Below are 23,430 nucleotides of genomic sequence, written 5' to 3'. Positions count from 1 at the left end.
ACAAAGAGTTTCTGGCTTTCAGTTGCCATGGGCAGGCAGAAAAAGGCATCTTTTAAATCTAGTACCGTGAACCAATCCTGACTGTTTTCTAATTTTGTCAAAAGGTTATAGGGGTTGGCCACTACAGGGTATAAATCTTTTGTGATCCTATTGATGGCCCTTAAATCCTGAACTATGTGATAGGTTCCATCTGCCTTTCTAACTGGGCCTATATTCTGACTCACATTCTACTAAGAGTCCATATTTAAGAAAGTTATTGATTATTCCTTCCATTCCCCTTCTGTCTTCCACCTTTAGTGGGTATTGCTTTTGGCATACCTTGGGAGCATTTTCCTTTAAATCATTTTTTTTTCCAGGTACTACATTCTTTGCTCTCCCAGGTATTCCTGTAGCCCAAACTCCCAGACACTTGGTTCATAATTACATCCATTCAGGGAGTTCTGCTTGGAGCTTTCTCGCCAGGAATAGATTTCAGAGTTTAATATGTTACTTCTATTTCCATTTTCTCTTGTTCAAAAGAAATTTTTGCATCCATTTTTTCCAGCAAGTCCCTTCCTAATAAGGGCCTTGGCAAATTGGGCAAGTATAAAAATTGATGTATTCCAATCATTTTTCCCAATTTAATTTTCAAGCATTGCAAAAAAAATCAAAAACAAACAAAAAACCCCACACTTCTCCTGTTGGCCAGTTGCTCCTATTACATTTACAGACTCAGCACTTTCCCAGAATCAATTTTTGGATTAACACAGAGAGGGAAGCTCCCATATCCAACCTAAAATCCATGACAACTATCTTGGGCTCATCATGATCCCTCTGCCCCAGAGGGCTCACACCCGTGATTTTGAGGTCTCTGCCTCAACCCTGGAACTACTAACATTCCTACATCCTCTTTCCCTGCTCATTCAACTTCAAACAGCTCTGTTAAATACTACATGCCACACCTTTAACACCTTCAACAACCCTTTTAACACTTCTTTTTATCTTTATCCAGCCTGTACTTTAACCAAAGGCTCAGTCAGGGGCCAGCTTAATTCCATACCTTTTTCCCTCCAGGATGCTGAAAGAACATATCAGTATACAACATTTCATCATATTTTCCTTCTCTCCTCAAAAACAACATTAATATAGTCGATTGATCCATAAAGTGGCCATTTAGCTCCATCCTCAAGCTTATATAGTGGCCACCACTGATTGCAATACTTAATGAGAGTCCTCTTGCTTTCTGTGCCCCCAGTTCCGACAATACCCTTCCAATGTGCCAATATGCACCTAAGGGGGCTTTTCTTTAAAACATCTTTGTTCTGGGTATTACCCATTTCCTTGATTTCCTATTTCCTATTTCCGTCTTCTTCCGAAACGTCCCAGTTCTCTGGGATTAAACTCTTCTTTCCACATACAAACTTTACCATTTCAGATTCTTGATGGGCCCTGTCCCAATCATAAATCCACGTGACTTTGGGAAAACACTTGGGACACTCAGCCTTCTGTCTTCTAGACAAGCAATACCACCTTTTTTCACAAGCTTTACATTTCAACGAGACCCAAGCTGAGTGCCAGTTTTTCTCATGTCCTTTGTTAGTAAGCCCACACACAAAACAAGGAATCACGCCTACATTTCCACCAATATCGGGGTTTAAAAAGGTATTGGGGATAGGTTGTTCCCCATCTAAGGCCACTTTCTGTCCGCCGGGTATTAAATATGCTCCTCCTAAATAAATTTGCTCTCCTCCCCTTCTTACCTAGTTCCCCCCCCTCATTCAAATATTCCCAGGACTTGAGCCTGAACCACCAAAGGAGTTACTCTCTCCGTTCTGCCAATTTGATGATGATCAGGCAGTGTCCCATCCCCCCCCCACTTGGGAAACTGACCAAACACCACCGCGAATATACCAAAACTTCTAGACTGTTACTTAGATAATGCTCTCACCTTCCTCCTTGTCACACTCAAAACATTTAAGAACAAAAATAGGATTACAAGATACATCGCTGGGCCCGTGTATTGGGCACCACCAGTCAACACTTGGATAAAACAGCACTTCCTTTTGATCTGTCATGCGCTTTGTTTGTCTCTGGACGTTCCCCTCGCAGAGAATACGGAACCGCGGATCGGAACTCCGCAGTTGCTTTGCAGCGATGCTGTGTCTCACTCACACAGCACAATCATGCAATTGCACAAAGAGGCCCCTTGCACTTCTCATTCATACCACAAGAATATATCACTTGATACAAACAAGTCTGGTTATTGTTTTATCTCTGGCCATGTTCCTTGTGGAGTAACTCACTTCACAACAATACTTTGTCTCAAACACATACACAAATGCTCTCAACATGAGACACCCAGACATCCACAAATAAGACATACAATTATTAACACTCCAATTAATATCCCTCCAGCAGCTGAAAATATTACCCAGGTAACCTTGTCACAATTGTGAGGGGCCTGCTTACCCTTCTCCTGCTTCTTATACAGTCATTAGCAGGTCTGCAGATCTGTCCTGGCTCCCAATACTGGGATGCAGCAGTAACCTCAGATTTGCTCGATCTACTCCCAAGATTGCTAGTGGCCGCTCTGTCAGTCAGCAAATCCCCTTGACTGCTCTGTCAGTCAGCCTGTAGGGTACCTTCCTTCCATACAGGGACTATGCTGAACGCCAGATGTCTCTGTGCGGTTTACCAGCAGCCCTGGACAAGCGTGGGTGTCCCCTACGAGTTCCTGGCCCCCTTTGTTAAACATACTGTTTGTCTGTGGCTTCAGGAGGTCTTTGCTCCCGAGATGAGTGGCTGGGAGTAGAGGCTCCTCCGAGGAAAATACTCGGGGAGCGCCTAGGGGCATCCGCTCCACAGTCAGTCCCACAGCCAAGCAGAGTGTCTCCTGCCTTGCTTGCCAAATTGACTTGTGGAAATCAGACTCTATAACTTGGGAAGGGTTATAAATCAGGTATGTTTATTCAGTGCTGTGCACACATGCCGGGCGCAAGGGGGATAGCTTCACCTAACTTGCGCACCAACGGTTACTGGCAGCGTGCTTATGTGGGACAATAACGTATTAGTGGGACAAATACGTACTTATTTACTGGGACATTAATTTAGTGGGACAAATACATATTCATTTTATTTCCCTTAAGTCTCTTGTATATTCATCAGGTCTCCGAAGAATCATTAATGTAGGTTCCCGCCCCTATTCACATGCATAGTGGAGTCCTTGGGTGGTCCTGCGGGGCGTACTCTGGTGGTCTTTTGTTGAAGGCCAGAAGTCTTCCTTGCTGCTTATCTTCTGGCCTTTCCTGTCTTTGACAGACTTCAGCAGTCAAGCCAGTTCTTGCTGGTTCCATTATCTATGCATATGGTCTTTTATTCCCTTATCTTTGGGTTGTTAACATACAATTGTGCTAGCTAAGACCTACAGGAATCAACATCCTTTATCTTGTTCCCTGTCTCATCATGAATCAGTTCAGTAACACCTAAAAAGATCATGTACAATGAAGATGAGGCTATCATGATGTTTATTAAGTAGGTCAGGCCTTATTTGTTTGGGTGAAACTCATTTCCTACTGACTTGGCAGTATTTACAATTCTAAAGGACATTTGCTTTGCTAAAAGCAAAACAAAAATGTTATGAAGGATGTATATGTGGCCAGGTATTGATTGATAAGGAGCATGCACACTGTCTTTGATACAATTATTTGTGCAGTAGAATATATTAATAGTATAAATTCCACGATAGTTGTTCTTCAGGAACTACTAATACCTCTGTTTAAATCTCATTTTTTGCTTTTTAATCATTTTTTATCTTCAGAAATCTCAGAGCAAACCGTGCTGTGAAGGAAACACTCAGTAGTCCCTCCAGTGGGTATTTGGAACCTGTGAGTTCAAGGTGTGATGAGACAGAATCACAGAATCATCTAGGTTGGAAGAGACCTCCAAGATCACCTAGTCCAACCTCTGACATACTGACATACACTAACAAGTACTCCACTAAACCATATCACTAAGCTCTACATCTAAACGTCTCTTAAAGACCTCCAGGGATGGTGACTCAACCACTTCCCTGGGCAGCCCATTCCAATGCCTAACAACCCTTTCGGTAAAGAAGTTCTTCCTAACATCCAACCTAAACCTCCCCTGGCACAACTTTAGCCCATTCCCCCTCGTCCTGTCACCAGGCACATGGGAGAATAGACCAACCCCCACCTCGCTACAGCCTCCTTTAAGGTACCTATAGAGAGCGATGAGGTCTCCCCTGAGCCTCCTCTTCTCCAGGCTGAACAAGCCCAGCTCCCTCAGCCGCTCCTCGTAAGACTTGTTCTCCAGACCCCTCACCAGCTTCGTTGCCCTTCTCTGGACTCTCTCGAGCACCTCCATGTCCTTCCTGTAGTGAGGGGCCCAAAACTGAACACAGTACTCGAGGTGTACTGTGTTCAGTACTCGAGACCAAACAGCAGGTAGTTTTTTGTCAGATTTGTTTTTATCTGAAGGGATGCTTTGTTCCATGCCCTCTCTACCTAGTCTTACTGCCAGCTCTGGCAGATAATTTCTTATATTTTTGTGTTTGTTTGTTTGTTTTTCCTGCTGAAGTGAATCTACCCAAGAAAGGCTGAGCCAGCTTTGGTGCAAAGGAGGGAGGAGGACTGCCCACTCATGAGCAGGGGGTAAAAACCATCTCAATTAGCGGCAGTGGGTTGTTAGACTGGCTGGGCTGTCTCTGCTGATCTGACCTTTGGAATCCTCCTGGCCTTCTTCACAAAAGTGCAGTTTTCAAAGAGAGCAAATTCTGTGCCTTTACAAATGAGTCTGTGACTTGAAAGTATTTCTCATGTACAGGTAGATATTGAAAAGTTTCCACATACTGGTACTTTCTATGTGTGGTTGAAAAAATAAAATAATTTGTTGAAAAAAGCTAGCCTAGAAGTTTTTATAGGATTGCTTTTTTGAATCAATATCTGTGCATCTGAAAAGGAGAATGACATTTCTGAGCAATGTCTAATTAAGTATCCATCTGTGTCTGTAAGCACCACAGCTTATTTTTCAGTGCTATGTTGTTCTCATTTAAGAAGGAAACTGTTCTTTCTCTTATGTTACCTTGAGATCACCTTTTCTAATAGCATTGCAAGAAAATAGAGTGACAAGAAAGGACGGGAGTTTTTCAGTACAGTCTGTTTCTCTTTATGACCTATACATCTCTTGAATAAAGCTAAATCATTTTTTTTCTTCTTTGAGATGTGACCTTCCTTGGCATAGATATTTTACCCCCCAAGTCTGCATTCTTCCCTACAGTGAAGTCTGTTTGAATCACGACAAACCTTCTTCCCCCGAGATAAATGTGCAGTTTTTTATACATATAGTAACATTAGAGTTATTGCAGATGAAGCTAGGAATGTCACATAAGCCAGTAGGGCAGACTTGAGTCCGTGGCATCTGGAGGTGCTGAGGAGGCTGCTGTGAAATCTGTGAAAACTCATGGTTTTTGGGGGAGGTTGCCGAGGACCAGAGCAAGGCAAATGCTACTCCCTTGGTCAGGAAGGGCAAGGAGGAAGATCCGGGGAGCTCCGGGCTGGTTGGCCTCACCCTGCTGCCCAGCAGCATTACGGTGCAATCCTCCTGGAGGCCATTCGCAGGCACGTGAGGGGTGCAGATGTGGTTGGAAACAGCCGTCGTGCATTTATGAAGGGTAATCACATCTGAGCAGCAGGTATGGTATCCCTGGACCATTGGCACCTCTGAAAAAGGCATGTGTACCCTTCTGGTAGTCAGCTTGGTGGGAGATGGACTGGGTAGGCAGGTGGTGAGGTGGGTGGTGGCAGTCTGCTCAGCTGCTTCAGGTTATGCTCGTAGTGTGGAGTCCAACTGGCACCTGGTCGCAAACACAGGAATGGGGGTGCCGAGGGGTTGTGGGATCTGTCTGCAGACATGCCAGAAGTCTGACAGGACCAGGCTGTGGCCAGCCCGATCTTATGGTTCCTGGTCTGAGTGGGCAGGAGCTGGGAGCAGAGACCATCGGACCAGACCCTTTGTACAGAAACTGTCCGTGGTTCTGTGACTATCAGAATTTGGGTTGCTATAGTTTGGTATTTTTATAAAGTTACTGCAGCCTGATTGAAGAGAGGTCCGGCATGGTTTGAGTAGTCAAAGCAAGATCGTGCATAATAATAAAAGGCTTCCTTTTGGATTTAGACTCTCAGCAAGGTCACAGCATGTAGATGAAACATAATTTTTTTTGTCTGATAGACCAGCGAAATGGGACGTCAAGTACTGATGTCCTTATATTCCCTTTGGGGGCTGTGAGTAGATGATGTTCCTGGGTAGGACACTTGCAAGAAAAAAATCCCTAGTTCATTTGGGCCACCCTTTAGCTCTGCGTTGGGCTCCCCTAACTAAAAGGGTGAAGGGTGCAGAAGCTGTTCTGTAGTTACTAGCTTGAATTTTAAAATGCAGTTCTTTTGGCCAGGTTAGTATTCTTTCTGTATGTATTTGAGCAACCAAGTTTGTTCTTGCATGAGCAGAAATCACATTTCAGAGTTCCTTGGAAGGGTATTTTTCTGTTCAAAGTGTATTACCACAGCAAAAGCTGGGAGTTGCACTAGCAGATACAGTGCAAAGCCCACTGTGAATGGCTTGCCAAGAGTTATATATTCATCAAATCTCTGCTTCACTTTCATGTCTCCTAGGAAAATTATTTGGTAATGTAGATTTGCAGATGAAATATGTAGAAATAATGATTTTATTACAGCATTGGGATGCGGTTATCTCAAAGGTGTATTCATCATGTGGGTTTGTTGATACTGCGCTGTGGCCTGGTAAATAAATGGTCTCTTATGTGATATTTATTACATACATTAAATTACCATCTCCAGAAGTTCTTCTTTTAAGCTGATTTCAAGAGAATTTTTCTCAGTGCAAATATTGGAAACATTTTTCTATATATAGATTTTTTCCTTTATTTTAAACTTATTCTATTCTTTTTTTTTATGTGAAACGGTGTTTCTACTTGTTTTTTGTTTCCTTTTTCGTATTTAGTATTTATTATTTCGTATTTATACCTAGAAATGTCACCCATGCCTTTCTTGTGTTGTCTTAACTAAGTTTTCTTTCCTTAACTGGTGTTTCCCATATTTATTTTCATAAATCCCTTGCATCATCCAGCATTTCATTCATTTGCCTGAAGGAGACACGACCTCTATTTTAATATTCTTTTGAAAGTGAAGTTTCAAAGTGGGTTAGGGCAGACAGCACAACCCTGAGCTTCTCACAGCATCTTCCTGAACCAGGGAAGCCTTACTCTGTACTACAGGTAGCAGCATTCACTTACAGGCAGCTTGGGCAAGATGGGGAAACACGAAGGATTGTCAGGGCATAGAAAAATCTCTCTGTACCACCCATGCTCTCTTAGGCTGCTCAAGTCCTATTTGCCCTTGTCTGCAAAAGTGCTGTTTTAAAATAGTAAAGCTTAATATTGCTTTTCCTTACGTGTCTATGCTTTTTTTTGAACTGCCATAAATTTGTTGTTTTCTGTACTTCTAAACCCATGAACCATTTGTTCCACACAATTAATCTATGAGTGAATGTGGTGACTAAGAACTTCCTTCACTTTTTTCTTGCATTGAGTTCCAAATGAAAACTTGGGTTGAAGGCAGTGTGAAAAATTAAGATAAAATGATAAATGTTGTACTGCTAAAATTTTTTTATAAAATCCCTGAAGGTGCTCTAAGTGCTGCTTAGTTGATAATGTACAAGTTATTAATCAGAAAAATAGCTTGTTTTTTTTTTTTTTTTGTACTTGTGCTGAAGCAATGCAATTTATTAAATTATAATTTGAAGTAAAATAGCGGTGTGGGTGGATGCTGTTTGTTGCTTGCAGCCCATACTATTTGATGCTGTTTTCCTGGCAGATTTAAGAGAAACTACGTCAGCCTGTAGGTTCTCATACAACCAGGACTTGTACGGGAGCCTTTCAAGGAGCACTGAATGGTGTTTTAGATGCTCCTGATACGTCTTTACGCATGGCTCATGTTGGTACTGTAAGTTTGTAAATTATCATAAAAACATTAGATTATAAAGTTTGGAGTCCTGATCAACTGCAAAGAGATTTCTCATAAATATGGAAACTGAACGATGTTCTGGGCTGTCCAGGCAGATGGCTACAAGTCTGGGAGTTTTCACTCTGGCTTTGTTTATAAGTGCTAAAGTTCTTCATTAAAATGTTTAAAGGTCTAGGTAAAGAAGTTTAGCATATGTCGCTTATAATGCACTAGTTTAAATCTTTATAAAGGAAAAGTTCATAAATATTTTTTGTTTTCTGATTTGTTTTGATCTAGTGAGATGAGAAATGTTTCCTGTGATTCCAGTGCTGTTTTTCATAAGCATGTAAAAGGAAGAGTAGATTGGTGTAACAGGATGAGTTCACGTGGAAAAAGTAAATAAAAAAAACAATATGGTACTGAGCAATGCTCTCTGTGATTGAAAGCAACAAATTGATTGAGTTATTTGGGTAAATGATTCTTACTGTTCTGTTCTTGTGCAGGCTGCTGTGTTGCTGAAAACCATATCTAGTTGACCATATCTGATCTTCCAGACCGCGTGCTCCATGCTTTGAGACCAGGAGAACCTTGGTGTTCTGAAATGAAGATGGAGGCAGTGGGAAAAGCAGAAGAACTTCTCAATTTGGAAGTTCCTCTAAAGGCTTCTGAGAAGCAGGAGACCACTCCTGATGAAGACGGACCTATAGAACTGGAGCCACATCCTCAGAAGGACAGTGTGCCTGCTGCGTCAGACTCTGCAGTGCTCTCTTCAATGCCTTGCTTACTGATGGAACTGAGGCGAGACTCCTTGGAGTCTCAGCTGGCATCCATGGAGAGTGATAAGCCAACGGATGGTCGAGTTTATGAGAGTGACTCTTCTAACCACTGCATGCTTTCCCCTTCTTCCAGTGGGCATTTGGCTGACTCAGACACATTGTCTTCCACAGAAGAGAATGAGCCCTGTCAAGCTGAAGCTGCTGTTGAGGGAGACCCTTCGGGGGTGTCTGGGGCTGCAGTTGGGAGGAAATCCAGGCGATCCAGGTCCGAAAGTGAAACTTCAACAATGGCTGCCAAGAAAAACCGACAGTCTAGCGATAAGCAGAATGGTCGAGTTACCAAGGTAAAAGGTCATCGAAGCCAAAAGCACAAAGAAAGAATCCGGCTGTTAAGACAGAAGCGGGAGGCAGCTGCTCGCAAGAAGTACAACCTGCTACAGGACAGCAGTACCAGTGATAGTGACCTGACGTGTGACTCGAGCACGAGTTCATCAGATGAAGATGAAGAGGTTTCAGGGAGCAGCAAGACAATCACTGCAGAGATACCAGGTAGAGGATGTTTTTTAAACTGAACTGTAACACATCTGACATCGTTTCTCAGCTGTCATGCTAAATTAGATGAGTGACACTTGAGAAAAACCAGGAGAACTGCAGCTCTGTAAATTTGAAGACTGCAGTATATTAACAAGATATGGGCAAATTGTAAAATCTGTTCTGAGGTTTCAGTGCACTTTTGCACGCCAACAAAGCGTAGAAATGGTAAATCGGAGGAAAGACTATTTTTGAATTCTGGAATTTTCAGATCTCTTCCTTTGTAAGCCTATATGAATTCCTGTCAGTGCTGTTAAATCCCATTAGATTGTGATAATCTAATAAATACATTCTTAAGATAAGTGGCCAGCTTTGCTTTAATATATTAAGACCACAGCTCTGCAGCTGTGTTTGAAGTAACACGGCATACCTCTTGCCTGTGTTATAGTAAGGCCCTGTTCACTATTGCACTTACACTGTGCTTTCAGCTCTCCGTTTCAGTGCATGCAAACCTACTTAGCCTTATTGTAAATTCTTGCAGATTGCTGCTGGTCACCTATTTTGGGACAGAATTACGAATTTGTTTACACAGGTGCCCAAGCTGTTTCCAAATCTAAATTTTCAGCGTTTTAGACAGAGCTGTTACTGTTTTCCTATGTCATAAGGATCTATAATTTCTATATTTTTAATTTTCTCACACATCCATGTTAAAAGATGGAAGGCAGCAAATTATAGGGGCTTCCTTATGATTTTATTAGAGAAAGAAAGATGAATTCTTCAAGTTTCTTGTCTGCTGAGTCTTTGTTGTTTTATTAGCCCAAGTGCCATGGACAGGATTTTGTGTGAACTACTCTTGCAGAATATTATACCATAGAACCACCATCATATGGCAATCAAAAATAAAATCACATAAAAATAAACTTTTTGGCCTGCCAATTTTTACTGGGTTACATGTCTTTTTGCCTTCTGTGCTAGAAGTTTTTTGGAGATAAGCTTATGTAAGGCAAGAAGATTGAAAGGAAAACTGCAATAATTAATCTTAAGTTTCTGATTTAATGTTTGCTAGAATAGAGTTATTTAAAATATTTGCATCAGATTTTACAAATAACGATCACTGTTCTAACTGGCTTGATTATGGTGAGCAGTTCTGCCACCAGGAGAACTGGCACTTTTCCCACATATTGCTAGGAAGCAGGTTGCACAAAGGAAGTTAATGTTTATTGGAAAGTCTGGGAAAGGCATAATCCTCCTATAATTATTGTGCAGTAAAATTTTAATAGAGACTCTAAAATTATTTTTACCAGACCTCTAGCTTTCATAGTTCTGTGCATTTTTATTTACTATATTTACACTTTGCTGGGCAATTAAGACCTAATATAAAGCCTGTGGAAGAAAACTTTCTTTCATTGAGTTTTGGACAGCTCAGCCCCTCTACTCCCAAAACAACCCACTCACCCCCAGTACAAAATCCCCCAGGGTATATTGTTTTCATTTTTTAATGAAGTTATAAAGTACCTTGTGACCCAGAAAGGTACCACCTGGTATTTTCAGATCTGCCTAGATTTCTGACTTGCAGTGCTGAGATCTGGAGGCACTTCAGGGTACTTTTCTGTGTCAATTGGCTCCTCAGTATTTGAGCTCCAGGTCTCGCCATGAGAGGTATGCATTGAAAAGGTCCCATTGTAGTGGATGGAAGAACCTGTAGATTTAAGGATTATTAAACCAATGCCTGATTTTACCTGGGTTGCAAGATGTGGGAGTGCAAAACCCATCCTGGAGAACAGTGACCTTTATTTTTTATTTGGTAGCTCCTATCACCCACCTGGCACTGAATTACATTTAAGGCATCAAAACATTTGAGCAGTCCTTCTGGAATTAGGCACAACATGTACCTGCCAGATTGCGGTTTTCCTTTAAACAGAAACAATGTTGGTTTGTGGGAAACAGTCTGCTAGTCCAAGGGAAAGCCATCCCCTGCAGAGATGGGACAAGGGCGGCCAAAAACGCTCCCTGTGCTTGTTGCGGGCTTCACAGGCACTGGGGAGCTGCGGGTCCGGGGGCTCCCAGCGCTCCCCTGCAGTGACAGGTTCGTGGGCCCTCTTGTTGGGACGGGCAAAGTGCTTAGCTTAGGTTGTTTTCCTGAACAGAAAGCTGTTTTTTGTGTGCTTAGCGATATGCTCTAAGCATCCTCAAAATTTAGTGAAGGAACAAATAGAAGATAATACAGGGTAGCGAAGCATTGCTGGAAACATGAAAATACAGGGTCAGCCTAAACCTCGTGGATGCTACTGAGAATTTTCTCACTGACTCAAGCAGTTGGGGCTCTTTATTTCATTTAATGCCATGATTTTTGCAGGTTACTGCAGGTGAGGAATAATTTCTTATATCTTAATGATTGAGCCTCTCTGTTGGCAGTAGGGTTTTACCATGCTGTAACAAATAATAGATAGCATTCACTTTGGGCATAAGAGGATGATCTTTGAGTCCTGAAATAGGTTCTGCTAGACTTGCTGCTATTGAAAGATTTCCCTTTAAATGCTTTCAGATTTGATCATGCAAGTTAACTCTAAATGATATTGGCATGAGAGCAAGTCTGGAAATCAATATTTATTTCTTTGTAAACACTTTTCTTTGGAAGAAGGAAAGGGTTTTTAAAAATACAAATATAATATAAAAAAGTCCTTTCACTGCCATTGTGCTTTCTACAACTCAAGAAGAGGTCTGAATTGAAAATAGGGATGACTCATGTTTTAGGCTTTCAAAAGTCTGTTAAGTTTGAAGTACTGATCTTGAAAAAGATGTTGCAGCTCATTTGTTTAAAAAAGAAAAAAAGGATTTTTAATACACAGAAATCTGAAGAGAGGAGCACAATGCGTGTGAGGGACTCTGAGCCAGTTTATTTCCTCCTGAGGATATTGCACAGACCTTGGCTGAAGCATCTTGCAAGGGGTGAATTTTGTTGGAGGAACACAGAATGACAAATTTTAGAGTAGGGAAAAATCAGAGTGATTTGCAGTCAGCTCCCCCTTTGGAAGGGCAGGGTAGCATAATGCTTAGGTGTCATCCACCAATGCTGATTGCAGTGAAGATGCAGCATGCCTTCTTAACTGTTATGGTGTCTGGTTTCCTAAATTAAATGACTTTGGATGTGGTCATTATTTGGGTAGTACTTAACAGATACCATAAGGAGACAACGGGGATTTCATAGGTGCTGTTCTGCAGGTGATACTGTCTTGGTGTAACTTCTAAAACTGTAGAGCTGCAAGCTTGCAGTTAGCAAGGGGACCAATTTGATAAATGCTAGCTTTTTAATATAATAGAAATGCATTTTTAGACTTATTTTTTTAAACACCAAATGCCACCAGTAAATGACAATTGAGTAAGACGTTATAAGTAGTAGAACTGCAAGGGAAGCCTTTGAAGCAGATTGATTTGCTGCTACTGTAAATTGTAGATATACTATGAATGATGCCTTTTTTAAAATGACATTGCAGGGTAATGTATATTTCAGTATATAGTCTCTTTAGTTTACAAAACAGTTTTGTCAGCTTTGACTGTGCTAATTCCTTCTTAACTTTAAAAGCCTGGCTATATTGTATCTCACATATCACTGTCAGTAGTGGTTTTTATTTAAATTGCAGTTAAAACTTTAAAACTCTTAAATTTGTGGAAGTCACACTGCTGTTTAGTCCTTTTGTCTTGGGATAAGATCCCTGACTAAAGAAGAGTAAATAGAACCATGTTGGGTGTTCAACACTAGGAGTATGTGAACAGAAGTAATACTTTTTTCAGGGGGAAAAAGACATTGAATGTTCAAAAGGAACCACTTTTTAGGAAAAAGGTACCATTTTACTTAATTATTTTTAGTTAAATACCATCAAAGAGACGGAAGGTAGTTACTATAAAGTGATTTATTTTTGGGCAGTGGACCTGAATGATGAATTTCCAGACTGTCTGAGAGAGACTTCAAAAGTAGGGTTTTTAATAGAAAGTCTTTGTCCCTCAACTGGTAGCATTGCTACTGCTTGAAAGTAAGAGAGTAATCCCAGGCTTTGTTTAGCTGTTACTGAAGGTCTTATGTATACCTCATTTAAATAGCTCCTAAAAAGAATGTATTGTTTAATTGATACTGTAATTTTGTGTGCTCAGTGGAATCCAATTAAAGAGTTAGTGCCTTACGCTTTTATTAGTAATTATGCTTAGGTTGTGCAATGATTTCTCTCATTCTTAAGATATTTTCTGTTGTTCTTAAGCTAGAATCCCACAAGTTTCGTGTTTACATACTAAATTGTCAGTTTATATAGCTGCTTTGTGTAGTTTGTGATGCTTGTCTCGTGGAGTTACCTTAGGTGACGTTCCTGTGTTAGGACAGCATGCACACGTTGGTTATTACTTCTCAAATAGGTGCAAAGCCTGACCTTCTTGGGGTTTTGATGCTTCCTAGAGGATTCCCAAGCGAACTTTAAACTTAAAAATACAGATAGCACTGCCTTCTCTTGTTAACAAGCAGAGTAAGATACATGGCCTTATCTTCTTGCTGCTGAAGTTCTTCCTGAAAATCCCAAAGTCACGTTAATCATCATTTTGATGGATGGACGGAGAAAAATCTCCTTCCAGCTATGCCCAGCCTGTTTTTAGCACTGGCTAGAAGGAGTAACATGAGAAATGCCACATGGCCAGCCGCTGGCTCTGGAGGTTAAGGGCATGCTTGCAGTCTGCGAGGTGTGCTGCTGGCATAAGCATTGTCACGCTGACCTGATCTGTGGGTTATTCCTCTGATGGAGCTGGGTTTTGCTATCAGACCTAACAAAAGCTTCTTTCACCCCATGTATTAGCACAGTGTCCGTGTATCTTTTTGTGCTCGTGTCTATGTGTTTGTGTCGTGTATTCTCTTCGTTGGTGTGCAGTGTTTTTTCCAAAGTTAAACCAAGAGTGGTAAGATCTGGGCTTGGCTGCTTTAGAGGCTGTAGTCACTGCTTCAGCCGTTTTCTCTGTAATTTGTGTACGATTTTGTGTATGTCCATTATAAAAGGGTTCGAGTAGCTAAGTAAAATGCATATAATTATTCAGTTTTATCATTTAAACAGTGGCATCTTGGACCACAGCTTAACAGAAGTAAGCCGCTTGTTGCATGATGTTTCAGATTCCTTCAGTTGAATTCAAAACTGAAATTGCAAGGGAATTGGGCTAATTTGATTTATAAAACAAATGAGACCTTTGTGACAGACTTTGTGACTGTCTGAGAATTCTAGAATAAAAATAATTTTGAAGCCAAAATTTATGATAACTTCAGTGAGTGTAAAATATTGTTTATTTTAACATTAATACAGTTGGTTGATTCAATATTTGCTAATTCCTCCCCAATGTCATATCCAAGGGACACAATTAGAAAATTTTTATTTTCCTGAGTTAACGTGCCTTAATAAACAATATTATGTTCTTACTTAATGATGTCTTATCAAATGGCCTCAATGTCTTTAAAGCTGGCTTCAGTCGTGCTGGGGGATCTGGAGGAGCGACCAGGGAAATTCCAGGATTGCTTGACAGGGGCACCGTATGGGATAGGAACTGCATAGGCAATGTCCTGGAAGAGGCCATGAACTGCTTTGCCGAGATGCAGAGGCAGACAGAGGAGAAATTTCGCATGTGGATAGAAAAGCTAACCCGTCTTGACACAGATGAAGAAAGCAAGCAACAACTGGAGCCCAGGGAACCTAAAATGCAACTAATTGGCCAAAGAGTCCCCCCTACCACACAGTCAGGGGCATTCATACAGATGCCTGATAGCCAAGTACTTCCACAGCAGTCGTTTAATTCTTACATGGGCTATCAAAATGTTGATGCTATGTTAGAGTTTCCAGCGACTTTTAATAACAATTTTCCAGCTATCTTTCCAGAGAATGGGAATATTGCAGAGCCTGATCTGAATCAATCGTAAACTTAAATATATATATATTTCCTATCTTTGCAATTTTGATGTTACTTTGGATTATGCTAAAAACAAGGTTTGCTTTTCTCTTCATATATATTTGTTTTGTTTTTCTCTTCTGGGTTTGATTACCATGGTATCTTTTTTAATTTATAGAGAATATATATGTAGTTAAAAAAATATATATATACCCATGTGCATGTGCACACATAAAACACCTTTAAAGGGAGGGGGGAGTGGGAAACACTGTAGGCTTTCATCACCTGACTTGGGAAAATATAACTTAGAATCCTTGTTTAAATACCCCAAAAGGTATTTAAGAGCTATGTTTGCTACAACAGGAGCATTTAGACTACTCATCCAAATGCTCTTTTTGCATGTTAAAACATTTATATAAGGAAATAAGTTTTATATTTAAAGATGTACCCTAGAGATCCAGACAAGATACAGACCCATAACTTTTCCTTAACTCTGTTCATTCCCAAGTTCTGCAGCTTGAACATGGCACACATTAGTTTTTCTTCTTCCTTTTTAGGTAGAAGTAATAAATGAGCTTGTCCTAAAGATTTAGCTATATATAACCAATGTGCACAACTGATTTTTTTTGTCTCCCATTTAGTAGTTCATTTTCTGTCCAGAGTTCTTATTAATGTCACTGCTGTCTTGCATATGGCATATTTATGGAAGCAGCTGTCTTACACTGTGTGCACAAATAAGCACATGTATACATATATATGTGTTCAGTTTGGGTGGAAATCATCTCCTCTAATTTTAGGTGTCTAGTTTGCTGTTCTGCAGATCTCTGGAAAGAGAAGAACCTATAGAGGATATCTCCTGGTGGCGTCTTTCTCTTCCATCAGTTGTCCAAACTCCCCTTCTAAATAGTTTAGGTGAGATAACTTTAGCTAAAGTTAGGCGAGATGAATCACATCCAGAGGACATGTGTGCGCATGCATGACCTGTGCATACAGAGCACTGCTGCTTCCTTATATATATATGATCAAACTGAATCCTTCGTGCTGGGATAAAAATAGTGGTGTCAGTCCTAAGATAAGTAGCCGTCGCTGGATGGATTGATTCTTCGCACAGGAATTCATTCAAACAAAGGTTTGACAGGCAGATTAGCAAGCACTGTGGTGGTCAGGAGGTATGGTTTGCTGCTCTTGGTCAGACAGCGAGAGCTTCTTCTGAACCACATTGGAATGCCGCTGAAATCATTATTTACTCGTGACTGGGAATGCCAGAGCATTAGTTTCATTTAAATAATGCAAGAACTTGCTATTGTGTGGATTTTTTTATACTGATAGTTATCCTGAATAGGCAGGCTTGAAACTGTGATGTTTGAAGTAGAATTAATTTAAAATGTATATTAGAAACCTCTATTTAATTCTTACTATTGCTACTACGCACAGGGATTTTTGTTCACCTCTCCAGTAAGGCCTTTCTTCGTGTGAAGTAACTTCTCCATAGCTACCAAAAATGTATACTTCTCATCAGCTAGAACTTGTTAAAAGTTTCTAATGCAAATAAAATCAAAATTTTAATAATGGAAATTGAAATTCTTTGCATAAGCATAGTTTAAGTAAAGAGAACACTATAGGTATCTTTTGGCTCTGCTATTTTGTCTTTTAAACATCAGTCACTTCTGTTTTTTTCTAATTATTTTAGTCAAATTCATTCTCTTTCTTTTGGAAGTAACCACTGTATCTTCTGTAGGTCTAACTTCTTCCTTCCTGAAGTCAGTGGGAGATTTTCCATCAATTTGTGGCTTTTAGATCAAACCTGTAACAGGAATTCAAGAAATGTTTTTATTCTCGGTATAATACTATCACTGGTGTTTTAACATTATTCTTGGCCCAGACTTTTTTTTTTTTTTAAATTTGTGATGCCTTCATTAAAGAAAAAGAGGTTAGAGAGCTGTGTTATTTTCAGAGTAATGGTTTGAAAGACTATGCAGGAGAAAATTTTTAAGAACTGGAATAAAATCTATACAGATCATATCACCTTCATGCTTAATTTTGATGCAAAGATTTTGATATGAAGTTACAAGATGACTCCCTCATCTGAATTTGTCTGTATTTTTAACTTAACTGTAGGTAAACTTTAAATGAGTTATGTTTAATTACAATTTAATAAACTTATCTGCTTAAAATGTAAGGTCATTCAGGGAAGATAATTTGCTGATATGAAAAAAAATCCTTCTGTTGTTCATAGATTTGATATTATATACCTTGATGATAAGAGCAGCATATTTTAAAGCATGACAACTTTACAAAGCATTCCCATGCATGCAGAAGCAGCTTTTTGCAGTGACTGGTTTCTTTTAATGTGTAGGCATCACTTAACTCAGTATGTCTGTAAGCATGCTCTTAGCCTTTTTTTATAAAACAGTTTATATGGAGCAATTAGGTATTTCAAAACAAATTGTGTAAGGGGATCAGTTGAGCTTATTTTTCTCTCAGACTTAAACTGACTTTTATGTACTGATCTCATAAATGGATAATAACTTTGGGGATCTAGCCAGTGAAATTTCTGCCAACCTTCAATGCTTTGGTTAGGTAATCTTTTTTTTCTTTAAAAACAAAACAATAACAAAGCAGAATTGAAATAATTTAGTGAATTAATAGATAATTTGCATTTGGTTACTGTAGGTAAAAATAAAAACTCTCCAACACTTTTATCCATTATTATTTTATTTTTTTAATGCAAACAACTATAAATGTGAAAGAACAAGCAGACAATTAAAGTTGTAATAATATTAGGGTCAATTTATTGAAAGGCATCCAGAAGGCTGAGGGGATAGTTTATCTGAGATGTAATTTGAACTCATTTTCTCCATGAAAGCTGCCTAGTATTAAGAATACAGCCATTGCTCTCGCACAGGAAAATGATTTTGGAAATGGTAAATATTTTGTTCGCTCGCTCCTTTCACTCGCCCCAAAGCTGGAGCCAGAGCTTCAGCTGTTGTAACTCTGCTCCTGTGAGGTGGAAGTATGTGTCGGCAGACACAGGTGAATATCTGCTCCCTCAGCGTGTCCCCCGTGTGGGAGTATGCATCTCCTTCCAGATGACAGGGGACCCCCACATTTTCTGTTCAGGGTGCTGTGACCCCCCTGAGGATGGCAGTTGCAGGTTCAGCAGGAGCATCTGAGTGCTTTGTAGCGTGGGTTTGAGGGATGCAGCGTGCTGCAGGCAGGCAGCCTCCTGGCACCGTGCTGCAAGGAGTCTGGACTTCACAGGTGTCTCCTTGAGCAGACAGACTTCTGGACTCCTGATAGGTAACTTCAGAGATTTTTATTTCCTGGAAAAATGGAAGTATTTTTGCTGTAGTGTCTGACTACAGTTGAGTTTACCCTGGTTTCCATTATAAGTTCATTTTCAAAGGGCTTTGACTAGAAACTTTCAGGGAGTTAGAATTTCTTCAGCTGAAATTTTAACATAAATTTTAATCTCATCCATTTAGTACTGCATTAAAGTAGTCCAGCCTTATTTAACTGTATCAAGAGGAAACTCTTGCTTTTGAACCTGGAGATAGATTTTTGAATGTATGTTTTTGCTCACATCTCAAAAAATTGCTTCAAAATAATTGATTTTAACACGTAGAGGAGAAATCAGTAGGACTTTTTGCACAGGTATGGAGAATCACAGATGATGATTTGGAGTTTGTATAATTTTCCTAAGATTTATACTTCAGAAAGGATTAAAGACACGTTCTGATTTCTTAAGTAAATAATTACTTGTGGTCTTATGTTTTTGAAAGAGTAGATGTGTCAGGTCAGATCAGCTGGCGTAGACTGGGATAACTCCAGTGTAAATGGTGCCAATGTAAACCCAACTGGCCTATTCAGGTTTCTACATTGCCATTTTTAATATTGAATTATGTTTTCAATGTGGCAAAACTTTCTGCATGGGAGTAATTGAACACCCATTCAATTGACCACAGAGTCAGGATTTAGTAGGAGGCGAAACACAGCTACTTCATTAATGTTTTTATAAAGGTGCAAATGAGTCTTTATAGAAAGGCTTAACTGAAATGTCACGAAATGTCAAACTGTCGATTCGATGAATGAAACATTACAGGATCTGCTCCTAGGGTGGGACCCAACGCAGAAGCCCCTGGAGGTCTGGGGGGCCGAGCACTCGTGCCCCTTCTGCCCTTGAGAGGGCTTTGAGAGCTACAGGCAATCCCCAAGTTTGGCACATATCATTTTAGCTGAGTCAGGGGCTTTACTTCACATGCTTCTAACAAAGTAAATGAATTTTCAGGGCTTATTTAGGGAAAAAAAATCAAGTAGCACACAGCATAAAACAAATTCAAGTCAAGGCAGTGAGCCTTAAAACAGTCTATTGGAAAAGTAACTAAATGGGAAAAAAAGGCAAAAAATAAAAATAAAATCCTAGACCTTTCAGGTATACTGATTTTCGTTATTTCTAACAGCATTAGGACAAAATAATTCAGGTAGAAATATGCATCTGTTTATTATTATTATTTATTTATTTTTAAGTTCACGGTGTCTTTTAGTGTTTGTGCAGGATTGTTTGGTTATTTTGTCAGAGCTGCTAAAGTTAAGACTGGAGGACCAATCTTAACTTAAATGGGCTGGGATTAGGTTGGGCAGTTATTTTGCCAATCGAAACATATTTATATTATCACTGCATTTTCTTGTTAATATATATTTTTTATTTCTGTATCACATACTGTAAATGTCTTTAAGTGCTATCTCAAGGGCATTAGAAATTAAATCCTAGCCCTATTAAAACCAGTAGAAAACCTCTACTAATTTCAGTGGAGCTGGCATTTCACTTCATTAAAATGAACTTTCTGCAGGTTTTGGTCAGAGACTACATTAAGGGGACTCTTTGCCTGATAAAGGTGTGTAAATGGGGCTCCCTGAGTTGATGTTTGTTTTTTAAAACGATCGAGGTCTGCACTGTGACCACTGCAGCTGTGTTTGGAAGCATTCGAACAAACGCGCTGTGCAATTAGTACTGTAGAAGCTAAATATTCAGGCTGATTAATGAAGATGGACAGTACTTTGCAAAACATGCTGCTAGAAACCGTTTTTTCTCACAAATTTTATTAATCTCATGGTGCTGGATCAGCAAAGCGAAGGCACATGGAGAACAAGATCAAATTAAACCCGATTTTGAGCACTCTGTTAAATCTCAGACCAATGGAGCAGGGGTTAGTCCGGACCATCAGGAGTTTCGCATCGTCTCATCAAGCCTGTAGCAGCTCACCGTGGGAGGATGCAGCTCGTGCTCCCAAAAACGTGATGCTTCTGGTGGGGTGAGCCTGCCCTTGTTTGCCTGCCTTTCGCTAATGTAAGTTGTGCCTCCACAGGAGACTTTGTGGTCATAGCTCTGTGTGATGCTTTCAATTCCCTCCTGATACACCTTTCCCAAGTAAAACTGGGGAAGAGATCTGGCTAATATGTCTGCTTCCACAATTAAGCAGTCATTAAGTAGCACCAGCGACAGTGAGTCCTGTTGTGCAACAGACATCGTGCATTTCCTCCTGTTCTCAGTGCACAACCATGCTTCATGTGCCTTTGCTTAACGCACATTGAAAATAACTATTGTGTCTCTCTGTATAATTTGGTAAAACAAATCCAAGATATTTTCCATCAGACCATCAAAAAGCCTGAAAGAATGAATGATGATCAGCAAGACTTGAATTTTTGAGATCTCTTCTGGTGTGATATATTATAAATGATCCAGTCTGAGAACAGATGCTCATTTGATTATGTTGGTTTCTATTATTTTATTATTATTATTATATATATATTTTAAAAAAAAGCTGTACTGTGTGAAATGAATGAAACTGTGAGGAAAATGGATTCATCAATTTTTTTTTGTTCACTTTATGATTTTAGGCAGAATGTTGTTACACTACTATTGTTTTTTATTGTATTTACCATGTATTCTTTGCCTAACCCTGTAAATTTTGAAATGTAACTACTGTAACCTGGAATAAATAAATAAACATAAATAGTAATGAAGTGTTTCACGTTGCTAAACAACATAAAAAAGCAAAGGTCTCCTGCCCCCCACCCTCCTTTGGGAATGTTTTAGAGTTCAGATCATTTATGCCATCTGAACCGAGCCTGCTTTAGCTGTAGCTCTGGATCATGTCTTAAATAATAGCAGGTTTGTATTGTTTATCTACAACAAAAAAAAGTGGTTGCTTCAGCCTGTAGTCATACATGAAGCCATCCTGTTTAGGTGGAAGTTACTGATTTATCTACTGTAAAACTATTTCAGCAAGTCACTTAGGATGCAATCCTCTAGATCTTAGTTTTTGGCACCCAAAATTTGTTTGCGTTGATTAGCGTAGTGATTATCTGAGCGATTATTTATGTGGTTATTAAAGTCCATGCTATGTTTTGCTTAATCTTGAAGTCAGTTATCTCTTAAATTTGTGCGAGGTATAAATGAAGGGTGTTCTTGGGTCTTTTTATTCTTTTAAAATATCTCAGTAGTCGTTTTTACTATATCAAAACAATAATTTAATTCAGAGTACTGGGATGGGCATAAAACAGAGCAATGCCTTTATTCCTAAAGAAGACCAAGAGCTGAGTCCATGGCTCTTTAGGCTCACGAGTACCTGGGTACCTCAGTGTGTTGCCTTTTCAGCTTTTGCACGTTTCAAGAAAACATTCCCAAATGCTATTTTTAAACTCCTCCATAATTTCCCAGTTAAAAATAGCTCGGTAATTTGAGGAGAGTGTTGTTTTCATTTCAGCTCAGCTCCCCTGCTTGTTAGCCTTGAGCAAGCTGCAAATCTCTGCATGCCTCAGTTTCCCCCACAGACAAAAGGAGGTTAATAACCACCTGGCTGAGATCACTAATGGAAAGCTTTGTTAAGAATAAAGCGCTGCAATTACAATTGCTGTTGTTATTGTACACTTCTGTGCATTTGAGAGCTTGCGGTGCTGTTCACACCTAAATGAGGCTCCTCGTCTCCTCGTTGGAAAGACACTGCTAGCTCCAGAGGGCAACTCTAACCACCAGAATTAGGCTTTGAATTTTGGACTGACTTCAGCCAGGGCAGTCCTCTGGAGCCTTCAGTCTTTTTCCTTTACTTGGAGGGAATTTAAGCGCATAAAGTACTCGGTGTAAGTCCCGTCCCTAGGGCTGGAGCTGATCTTTCCGTGCAGTTTTGGTGCCGGAGATGGGTGCCCTGCCGGTGCCGGACTGAATCCCGCGTGCTGGGGAGGCCAGGAGGGAGGGAGGCGATGCCAGGGGCTGCGATGTGAGCCCCTAGCCTTCTCAGCCTGCCCGTCCCCCAAAGTCCCCCTCTCTGGCTGCAGAGGGAGGACATTTGGGCAGCGAGCTGGGTCTCCGTGCCTAAATTTATGAAAGCTGAAGAGGGAGAATGACTTGAAGGAGTAAATTCCCCATTCAGGTTGTGCTAGCTTTCCCTTTGTTTCACAACCAAAGTGACTACCGGGTACATTGTGCATTGCTAAGCAGCTGCTTCAGCACAAAGGTAAGGAATGGTGCTTCTCCTAGGGTTGCTGCTTTTAACGCACAGCTGGATTTTTACACTTGGTTCCCCCTTTTTGCTTGTGCTGCTGTTATCATGAGTTGGGGGATAAAAGGAGATGTGGCTCTGTGAAAAGCATGGCAGTGGCTAGCAAATAGGAAACGACTGAATTTGCTGCATTGCAAATTAAGCTTGTTTTGTGTGGACCTGGATTTTTGTGCATGTGGCTTTTAATTTGGTTGTCCTGAGTGGAGTTAGCTTTGATGGGCTCTGTAAATCGAGGGGAAATTGGATGCTTGGAAGCGTTGTCCCTGTGATGACCTCTGCCTCCAGATTCTTTAAAAAAATAATAAAAAAATCCTTGCAGTCTTTCCCTCCCCCTGTTAACATTAAGTGTCAACAGCTGTATTTTGCTGCTGGTACTTATTAACTTTCAGCCTTGTCTTTTTGAAGCATTTAGTGCTTTAGTAATAAATTAAAGCCAGTAAATAAATTATCACCAGTGAAATGTAAGACTTCCAGCTACCTTGGGTTCTCAGAAGATGTGATTTTTCCTAAAGACATTGTTTAAATTACTGAGTAGGGAACCTCCTAATTGTGCTACGTTAAATTGTGATCCTGCCATGGTTTTGTTTTGGTCTCTTTTTCTCCTTCGAAATCCTTTTACAGTCAGTTACTGCAAGGAGCAGC

At 40.1% G+C, this 23,430-nt stretch overlaps 1 protein-coding gene across 10 annotated transcripts in view; it reads left to right on the top strand.

The window, feature by feature from the left end:
• Positions 1 to 23,430, top strand: part of LOC310888815 (protein ARK2N-like) — a 65,017-nt gene that overhangs the window by 27,058 nt on the left and 14,529 nt on the right. For 4 of the 10 annotated variants that reach the window (XM_083852414.1, XM_083852413.1, XM_083852421.1 and 1 more), the window contains one exon: positions 8,570 to 9,340. In XM_083852414.1, coding sequence (XP_083708540.1) covers positions 8,570 to 9,340 — 771 coding nt within the window. Of the gene's footprint in view, positions 1 to 8,312; positions 8,411 to 8,518; positions 9,341 to 14,805; positions 21,254 to 23,430 lie in introns of those variants that run through there. The other 6 variants (XM_083852422.1, XM_083852417.1, XM_083852420.1 and 3 more) reach the window with 3 other exon arrangements.

This window comes from Anser anser (genome assembly GCF_964211835.1).
Source record: "Anser anser genome assembly, contig: SUPER_W_unloc_1, whole genome shotgun sequence".
NCBI lineage: Eukaryota > Metazoa > Chordata > Aves > Anseriformes > Anatidae > Anser > Anser anser.
The sequence above is the reverse complement of the archived record's forward strand: the minus strand, read 5'-3'. Positions and strand labels throughout refer to the sequence as shown.